This window comes from Leptodactylus fuscus, chromosome 4 (genome assembly GCF_031893055.1).
Source record: "Leptodactylus fuscus isolate aLepFus1 chromosome 4, aLepFus1.hap2, whole genome shotgun sequence".
Classification (NCBI taxonomy): domain Eukaryota; kingdom Metazoa; phylum Chordata; class Amphibia; order Anura; family Leptodactylidae; genus Leptodactylus; species Leptodactylus fuscus.
The window spans coordinates 51,626,089-51,636,570 of NC_134268.1; the positions used below are offsets into that span (position 1 = coordinate 51,626,089).

General features: G+C 43.4%; 1 protein-coding gene across 1 annotated transcript; it reads left to right on the top strand.

The window, feature by feature from the left end:
- The first annotated feature begins 3,530 nt into the window (after positions 1–3,530).
- XKR9 (XK related 9) lies at positions 3,531–8,553 on the top strand. Its single transcript, XM_075272135.1, has 3 exons — positions 3,531–3,802; positions 5,281–5,519; positions 7,880–8,553. Exons 1-3 carry the CDS (start codon positions 3,531–3,533, stop codon positions 8,551–8,553), a joined length of 1,185 nt encoding a protein of 394 aa, XP_075128236.1.
- Positions 8,554–10,482: the final 1,929 nt, after the last annotated feature.

Here is a 10,482-nt window from a genome sequence, read left to right on the forward strand (position 1 = left end):
TAGCAGTGTACACACTCATAGACTTATAGTGCACCATGGGAAATATGAATTAGTAATCAATTACATACAATGTATCACAGAATATCACAATCATATATAATATATACCCTATATATTAAATAAAATAATGATTACATACTTGTGAAGCTCAATAATGAGTCTTCATCAAAATCAGCATATAGTGAAAAAAATACAAACTTCTAAAACAAACAGGAATACATAGTTGATAATACACATTGGTAGCAGTGACCTGGAGGAATTTACTGATCACTGACCTGCAAAATCACCATAACAGGGTCTATTACTTCTGACACGATCTGTGATAGGACATACTTGGCGATGGCACACATTAGCTTTCTGTAGGACATCCTCTCCACATTCTCTAAGGGTGTAGTTGAGATATCATTGAGGGTACACAACTATTTTCATTTACCACCTCTCTTGTACTCCTGGGTGTCCCTGCTTGTATCCTCACTGTTCATACTTGGAATCCTTGTTTCCTGAGGCAATGGCTCTTGTAATAAGACATTATACAATGTTACCCAACCATTGCAAACTCAGTGCACCCCTACACAAAAAAAAAAACCTCTGTGCCTTCCTACCAAATTATTTTTACCAATAGAACAAAATTGTCCTAAGGACCTGATAATGTTGCATAAAGGCGTGTGTTCATAAATCATAACCCGTCACATCAGATATACCTGAAAACCCCATGTCCATATAAAATATCTATAGGACACTGACATGTAGTCACATATGATCCTCAGCTATCTGAGCTGTTGGATTTTCCAGCTACCTTCATCATGTAGGCGTAGGCTTCACATAGTTGTTACCAGAGTAACCCTCAATGCATAATGAAAGTAACCAGAGCTGGCCATGCCCACAGGGACTTCCTTCATATTACCCGTATACTCTCTACACTGCTTCCTCCTTGCTCTTCGTGTCAGATCCCTACAAAATCCATTGCCTTCTCCTCAACAGTTTTCCTGCAAATTACAGTGTCTGCGGTAAGAAGAGTGATTCTTCATGACATGTGTATGTGCTAGAGGCTAAGCTGTAAGAAACAATGGCCTTGTATTACGTAATAAGAGATCAGTAACCTCTGGCATAGAGATGGTGAGATACTAGATGACTGACACCTCACCTGTCTGCACTAGTACTGATAACGTGCTATAGTGACAGACCAGCATCAGCGTGGGTTACATTAATAGCAAATATCCAGTTAAAAATGTATTTTATGGGTTATTAAAATCCATATTGTCCAGTGTAAGAATATTAGAGTTCACACAGCAATTTTTAGTGTATTTTTGGTGTGTAAAATGTTGTATTACTCAGCAATGTACATGTTATATAAGCCTGGGACAGTTTCCAATTTACTCAGTTCGTCATTTTAATAATATGGGGTTAGCCTGGTAACTAGGCACACCTTTTGGCACCTAATATAGCCTTCATAGAATAATACAGGATGACAAATACAGTCGACAGCTCCGAACACTCATTGTAAGCACTTACTAACAGATGAGAGTTTTGAATGTGAGTTTATAAGACGTCCTCCAGCTGCATTTAGGAAAGATTAAGGATCCATAGTAGGTGTATTAGGATGTACACGTATCCCTTCCATATATCTGCAGCGTCTCACAATGGAGGCCAGAAGAGTGGTTTTGGTCTCTACTGGTTGGTGTCAGGTGTGCTTTAAGAAGTTTGGTGATGTTTAACCCAACTCTGAATGTCTGTCCCTATGATTATATAAAAACTGGTCACAAACTAGCCAACATCATCTAGTTCCGAATCCCCCATATACATGCACGTACGTTTGCCTGAGCAGGAATGAGTTCCCACTACCACATACCTTCTGAACCTCTTATTAGCTGTTGTAGGGGCAGTTAGTGACATAGTGGACATAACCGTTTTGTGTCACAGTGCATCTCACTGCTGAGAAATGTAACTTGTATTCCATATGCAAAAGATCTGTTTGGTGCACTTAGAGCTAGAGCACTGTCTTCTTTTATGGTCTCCATAAATCGTGTCCCTCTTTTTGTTTATGGGGTGGCACTGGGTGGTTACCACAAAAGAAACTGGGTGCTCCTGCAAGTTTGGCCCCAACCCAAGTGCACTGAATGGCTTATTTGCATATGGAATAAAAGTTAATTTTTCCCAGTGGCAAGATTGCACCTTGACACCAGAAATGTATGTTCACTATGCCACTTACCAGGACTACAACAGCATATAAATGGTTAAGAAGAGATGTTGGTGGTAGTCTCATTTTAAAGAGAATGTTTCATGTCCTTAGAGGTGTACAGAGATGAATGCGGTGCACTATCAGCTTTCCTGTTATGCTCCCCGGTGCTGTTACTTTCAGCACTGATATCTCTCCACTGTCAGAAAGGTTGGCTTTGCAGCTCAGCGTCATTGCTGGGATGTGAGGAATACTCCTCAGTACAAGGCTATGAAAGAGTACTGTCAGGGGGGCGTTCCTCACATCCCAGTGATGGTGCTGAAAGTGGGGAGAGATCAGTCCCGAAACTAACAGTACCAATATCTCCAGCACCAGGACTCATACCGGGAAAGCTGAATTCAGCGCACTGTTGGCCTTCTAGCAGTATGTAAAATTGCACATCTATGAGGACAAATGAGAATCTAAGATAAAATATGGTTAAGAAGTTTTAACTGCATAATGCATAGTCAAAGGACCTGGTGTCCTTATTTTTAATCATTATGGGGTTGTTCCTCGTCTCGTCTCGTCTAGTTTCTTAGACAACTACAATATATGCTGACTATGCTTCAGTACTGTATACACTTTACCCCCTCTTGGATGGACTGCGGAGAGAAGGGAACATGTTTTAGACTACCAAAGCACAGTGCACATAGAAGAGTCTGAGAAACTGGCGGCCATTATACAGAAATGAAGATGTGACTAGGAATTAGACCATCAAATTTTTGTTGGGCTCAAGATGTTTAAAAGATACTGTTCAATATACCAAAGAAGTAAATTAAAGGGTTTGTGCCTCTACTGACCTTTCTTCCCTATCCATATGAACCAGATCACTGGGGGTCCGACCGCCGGGTTCTCCAGCGATCAGGAGATCAGGAATGAAAGTCTCCTATGTCTCCTCCTAGTGATAGGAGTGCCAGTGCTCGTGTGTGACCAGTGCTCCATTTATTGCTATGGTGCTGCTGGGACTGCAATGGTTGCATTGGTTCCTAAGGGAACAAGGTGATTGTTATAGTAAGCACTTTTGATAAATGAGGCCTATTATTATACAAGGTTTATTTACTCCTTATTGTAACACATTTTCTTTTTACATTTCAGATTTGTTGGTTTGTGTACAGCTGCAAAGAGTCAATAAGCACGATGTATTATCAACCGAAAATCTTAAAACTTTTTTGTATGAAACCAGAAAATGCTAATAAAAAACTTACATATTTTAGCAATAAAATAAACTTTTGACATTAAATTAGGAAAAAAGACTGTAAAATATCACAAACAACATTAAACACATCATAACACTAGCCCACCAGGGCTCCGGAGGATGAAGTTCACAAAATGGAATTTTATTATGACTGTCTTTGGCATCTTCTCCTTCCTGTTTGACATTGGAGTAGACTTGTGGATTTCTATCAAATACTTTCAAGAAGACCTTTATCTTTTTGGACTGTTAACTATATTTTTTGCTCTTGTGTCAACACTAATAGTACAAGCCTTTAGTTACTCGTGGTTTCAAGATGATTTTATTGAGGAAGCTCATGGAAGTATGAAAACCATCCTTATCCTTCACCTCTTTCTGGCAGGAACCTTGCTCAGGTAAGTCACAGGATGCTACTGGCATCGAGGCCTCACTATAACTGGGTCAGAGCATTATCTAAAGGGCTTGTGGGTTGTTCCAACTATACAGTGGTTACTACCATCTATCAAAATGGGTTTGAGGAAAAAAACCCAGGAAGGAATGCAGATCAGTCCAGGACTCAATGTGCATGCAAAATGAAAGGGGGTTCTCCCATCTCAGTCTTTCTCCAGGCTGCGTGCAATGTCTGTTTCTCACTTCCTGTATTTCTCTCCCACCTCCTTTCTCTTGCTAAATGGGCTGGAGAAGTCTCACAATACTTATAAAGAGCAGATAATCTGCAGATTCTTGTATAGAATGGACCCCATGTTATCTGTGTGTCACAATACCCTTACTAGTAGTCTAGAGACCAATGGCTGGAAACAGGGAGTATAACAATAGCAATGCACAGATAGACTTACAGTCCGTTCAATGGAAGGCAGGGAAGCTTGGCCGGAAGCAGCGGTCCTATTATCAGCAGGAGGGCTTGCTGGAGGCAGTGGTTCCATGGCTCCTATGGACCAGGTGGGTGACAAGTCTTTGGTAGCAGGAGGACTTTCTGGGGGTAGTAGTTACAGATAATAACCAACTTGGAACAGTCAGTTAGAGCTTGAGGACCTTGGCAGAAGACAGACTTCTGAAACCAATACTCAGGCAACAGGGTAATCACAACACACATGCTAAATACTCAAGAATCAGGAAACCAGGGTAAGTCACAGGCAGGAAACACAAAAAACTCCATCTTGACTGCTGGCAAAGAAGAGTTCAACAAAACAAGATCCTGACACTGAGGGGCGCGTACTGGTGCGTGACATACACACAAGGTAATGATCATTTACTTCATATTCCATCTTATGTGTCTGCAATGATAAAAAAACATTTTTTTTCCTTGGCTACAATTTTTAGTCACTCAGAGTCTCTCCATGTATTGTTTCATATACAGTTATTGTTAATTGCCTTCTTTTCAATTCATGGAGAGTTTTCTGTTACTGAATTTTGCGTTGACTCATTATAGTGCATAGTATACTATGTAAGCCTTTTAGTGTGTATCTCGCTGCACTTACTGTGGTTGCACCATTTATCTCTCTATTTATGTAATTATTTATATAAAATATATTTTTCAATAAATCTATACAATTATTTTAAAAATAACTCTTCTTTATGTGGTAGTTGGCCTGTTGGCAAATGTAGTAAGATCCTGACACTGTGTGTTTACATAGAGAGATAACAGACTTGGCTTTATCAGCAAAGTGCAATTAACTGAATGGATTGTCCTGTTGGCACTGAGTAAGTGATGTCACTTGTCCTATCTCCCAGGTCCTGGGTATTGCAACGCAGTGTAAACAAGGTCACATAGCAAGAGAACAGAGCAGAATTTCTAAAGCAATATATTTAGGGAACTATATTTGTACCATTTTTCTTTTTTCTTATTTACTACTGCATCTGTATTCATCTTTAGGTACTGGTACGCAGTCAGATATGCATATCAAGCAACATATGACCCTAGAAGACGTGAGAATACAGAGAAACTTGATGATATCAAGAAACTTGAGTATACCAAGAAACTTGAGAAAGCAGTATACGCCATGACAGATCTGAGCATGCTGAGGTGCTTTAAAACCTATTTGGAAAGTACCCCCCAGTTCATACTTCAGCTCTACATACTCATGGAGCACGGGCAGATCACTATAATCCAGTGTAAGTCAAAGATGTCATATATCAGTATAAAAACTATGGACAACTTTACACTGAATGTTTTTATTGTCATTTTGCTTCATAACCGATAATGGGGCTACGTGGGCAAATAAAAAGTGTATTCACTGCAGTGGATAAGAGTACTTACTCACATATCTGTGCCGTAAAAGGGCTGGAAGTTTGTGCACTGTGCTTGTGTGGCTGCTCCGTCTCTCGGTCCACCTCGGCTCTACTCCTCTTGCAGAGAAGAGTGGAATCTGTCACGTGACCAAGTAATGGAGTGTCAGCAGAGGGGGTAAAGGAATTAGACAGCCCCAACAATCACATATAAGGACATCAAATCTTAAATCCTGGGCAACCCCTTTCATATTACAACTTTGTGCCTTATAAGTGGTCTTCATAACTTCTGTATCCCTTATCTGATCTGTAACACTCAGAGAGACAGAGGAGCAGATAAACAATGGCGCACAATAGAGGAAGCCATGATCCTGTGTTTTATCTTTTTCCAGCAGAGTTCTGCTTTGGCGTACATAAAGAGATTGTCCAGACAAAATATATATTTTTAAATTAGGCTGAGGAAGGTGAAATTTTTTTTTTTTTTTTTTTTTTTTTTTAAATCATACCTGTCCCACACCTGTGTTCCGGCGTCCTCCCAGTGTGGTCCGGTCCTGTTGCTCTGGTGTCATCTTAAAGTGAAACTGCTCGCTGGCTGTGATGTCCCAGATCGCTTTCACTGAAGCCACTGATTGTTCTCAGCGGTCACATGACTGCTGAGGCCAATCAGCAGCCTTAGCAAGAGACCCCAGGGTGTCACAGGTAGTGACATCACATGCTCTCACCTGATTGGCCTCAGGAAGAGACCTGGGAAACCACAGGTAGTGACATCACGTGCCTTCTGCTCAGTGGTCTCAGCAGCAGTTCGGTTTGGGCCTCACCAGTCACGTGCAGCGGGGGCCAGAAGCAGGGCCGGCGTCAGCGCACGGCATAGTCGGGCAAGTGCCGGGGCCCTCAGAGCCTCTGGGGGCCCCCCGGCACTTGCCTGTCACAATTTCAGCTCATCGGCGTCCGTCCGCCGATGAGCTGGAATACATACGCGATGCAGGAGCTGAGAGATCAGCTCCTGCTTTAAAGCTCCGGCCCGGCTTGCGTGTGTAGGCGCGATGACGTCATCGCCTCACGCCTACACACGCAAGCCGGGCCGGAGCTAAGCAGGAGCTGATCTCACAGCTCCTGCATCGCGTATGTGACTGGAGAGAGGAGCATCGGGGGAACGATGGAAGGTGAGTGATAGAAGGTGAGTGTAAGTGTTTGTTTTGTATTACATATTAAGGTGAAACATAATGAAGGGGGCCCATGAAACTGGGGGGCAAATGAAGGGGAGGGGGGGAACGGCATGACACTGGGGAAGATGAAGGTGGTGGGGAGAGAACAGCATGAAACTGGGGACAGAGATGGAGGGGGCCCAAAGAAACTGGGGGGCAAATGAAGGGGAGGGGGGGGAACAGCATGACACTGGGGCAGATGGAGGGGGGGGGAACAGCATGACACTGGGGCAGATGGAGGGGGGGAGAACAGCATGACACTGGGGCAGATGGAGGGGGTGGGGAGAGAACGGCATGGAACTGGGGACAGAGATTGAGGGGGCCCAATGAAACTGAAGGGGCAAATGAAGGGGAGGGGGGGAACAGCATGACACTGGGGCAGAGACGGGGGACATGAAACTGTGGGCAGATGAAGGGGGAGAACGTGATGAAACTGGGGACAGAGATGGAGGGGGGGGACATGAAACTGGGGGCAGAGGAAGGGTGTATATGAAACTGGAGGAGAGATGGAGGGGGGGCATATAATTTACAGGTGACTGTAGGAGGATTATACTGTGTGGGAGCACATAATAAATGAATGAGAATGGGTGGAATCAACATAAAAGTGGGTGGAGCTAAATTTGCAGCGGCGCGCAGTGCGCCGCACATTTTGCCCCTCTTTCTACTCTTTAAAAGATTGGGAGGTATGGCGTTGGTGACGCCACACTCCTGCATGACGTCACTCGCTTCATCTGCAACGCACAGTGTCTCGAATCCCCCACCTCCTTTACAAGGGGGCCCACTGAGGCTCTGTCGCCCAAGGGCCCATAAAAACCTGGAGCCGGCCCTGGCCAGAAGACAACAACTGACTTAGGAGGCACTGGGGAAAGATGAATATATTTTCTTTTTTTTTCTCACAACCCCCAGCTGATTACATTTTTTCTATTTTTTTTTTTTTTTGCCCGGACAACCCCTTCAACATAAATGAAACCAACATGAGATAAGTTAATTTTTTTTAGTGTAAAACTTTTTTCACATTTTCATATTTCCTTTTATTTTCAGATCTCTCCATCTTGGTGTCCGTTTTCAGTATTTCCTGGTCTACTGTGGATTACCACATGTCATTACGAAAATCTGTAGCAGACAAGAAGACAATAAGTGTGGGCTTCCCTTTGCTCTCGTACACATTCTATAAGTTTTTCACTTTGACCTCCTGGATCGTCAGCATAGTCTTTCTTATATCCTGCAATGTCTATGTCTTTGCCGCCCTACTGACTGTCTTGGGTGTCGCTGGCTTTTGCTGGGCTTGCAAGCAACACACAAATTTCTGCACAACCACAAGAATGGAAATACTTTATAGGGTTATTGTTGGAATCATTCTCATTTTTACTTTTTTCAACATCAAAGGGTCAAAAACAAGATTTCCCTTATCCGTGTATTATATAGTGCGGCTCTTAAGCACGGCAGGGATTCTCGCCCTGTGTTTCTACCTCAGACCTGTCTTTGCCCGCACTTATATATTCGCAGTGCTCAGTATTGCTACAGTTGTGACTTTGGGACTTGGTATTTTTTCATTGATCGTGTATTATGCTTGTTTTCATCCTGCCCTCCAATTTATAGGTCACACCTATGAGGATGAAGTAGACGGAATCAGCCATAAAGACCCGAATGAGGATGAAGTAGACGGAATCAGACCTAAAGACCCGAATAGAATGAAAAAATTTATAATGCCGTAAAAGAACTGTTACCATTTTTTTTACTTTTTTAACGTCTTATCTTTTACATCAAAAATCTGCACGAAATTAAAAATATATGTCAAGCAGAAAAACCAGAGCTCTATGGTAGATACAGAACAATTACAGAATACCACAAGAAATTTCCAAATTTCGGAGTTGATGAAGGAAGTCTTACAACATTCATGGGATTTTGAAATTTCCTTTTGACTTCTCTGCTGTTGGGAAACATTGTGAAAGTGAGAGCGACCTGCCTTTACCATCATCCGGGGTGTTGTTGGAGTCTGAGACATATATGTAGCATATATAATATGTATATTTATATATAAGATTACTTTTCTAACGTGAGAAGCTTAGATACAGTGGCTCATCACTATGTATAAGTTATGAAATAACTTCTAGCAATGCAGTCACCCAAAAATGGTCAGACATCAGATCTATCAGGTGCTAAGTGAGTGCAGTGCACTTACATCCCAGTGGGGTTTTGTCTGGAGTCATCAACTTCCCAATTTCTATCCTATTTGGTCAAGACTTCTCCACAGCTTGTCTCTGGACAAAGTCCTCGTCACAATGTTAGCCTCAATGACCCTCTCAGGGCACGTCTGTATAGTACTAGTGCATAGCTCCCAACTTTAGAAGAACAGAAAGAGGGAGAAAATGTGCGGCGCGCGTAGCACGCCGCGGAAAATTTATTTCCGCCCACTTTTATGTTGACCCCACCCATTCTCATTCAGTTTTCATGTACCCCCACACAGTCTAACCCTCCTACAGTCACCCGTACATTATATGCCCCCACATTATAATGTTCCCCTCCAACTACCCCACAGTATTAGGTCCCTCTCCTGGTGCCCCAGTTTAAACTGGTGGAGACTAGAGGGGACATGAAACTGGATCAGCTGGAGGGGGACATTAACAGTGAAGGTAGTTGGAGGGGGCAATAAATTTATAGCAGCTGAAGTGGGACATTAAACAGTGGGGGTAGTTGTAGGGGGACAATAAATTAATGGCAGCTAGAGCAGGACATTAAACTGGGGGAGGGGGCGTTCCATCCCGATCTCACAGTACAGCGCTATAGGCTGTGAGGAGGGGCGTTCCTGACTGACAGTAAGAAACTCCCTTCTGACAGTGAAGAGCTACGGTAGCGGCACTGATTGCTCTTCACCGGGGGCACAGAACATGAAAGCCAATAGTGCGCTGAATTCACCACACTATCGGCTTTCTAGCTATGTATTAAACCGCATGTGTCCCAGGAGGTGAGAGCTTCTCTTTAACATCTCAATATACTGTACATCACACTATAAGGATAAGCGTTCCACAGCGTTCCACAGCAAAAAAGCGCTGCAGGAAAAGCCCCGACACCAACACATCAGTTTTTCCTGCTATGCGTTTTGCAGAAACTCCACAGAGGTTTCCTCTGGGGACTTTCTGCTTCCTTTATACCTATAGGGACACTGTAAGTGATTCTGTAGGTATAAGTGACGGTATGGGTTCACACCTTCGCCCGATCTACGTTTTCAGGTTTCCATCTTCTGCCGGTGTATACTCTCTCTATAGTAATAGGGAAAGTATGCTACTAATAGGAAGCCTGTGTGTGTATCATGGCCCTGGGAAACTGCCAGCAGCCGGCCATCTTTAATCATTACAGCGCTGCCGGCAGCCTGGTGCCCAGAGGTTACCGATCCTGCCCCGCACCACTATCAGTGCTCAGTTTGTCAATGCAAATGCATTGGACAGGGGCCTGAACCAGCCTCTGACATCCCGATTGGGCCCCTGCCAATGCATCTGTGGTTCATAGGTCACTGTTCAGTCTCCTCTTTCAGCGGGAGGTCATGCAAGTGAGACGTGGGGGGAGGAGATGCAGCAGAGAGCCGGAAGATCGGGGCAAAGTAACTTTTTAAAGAGAAAACACTCATAAAGCAGGACAATCTCTAA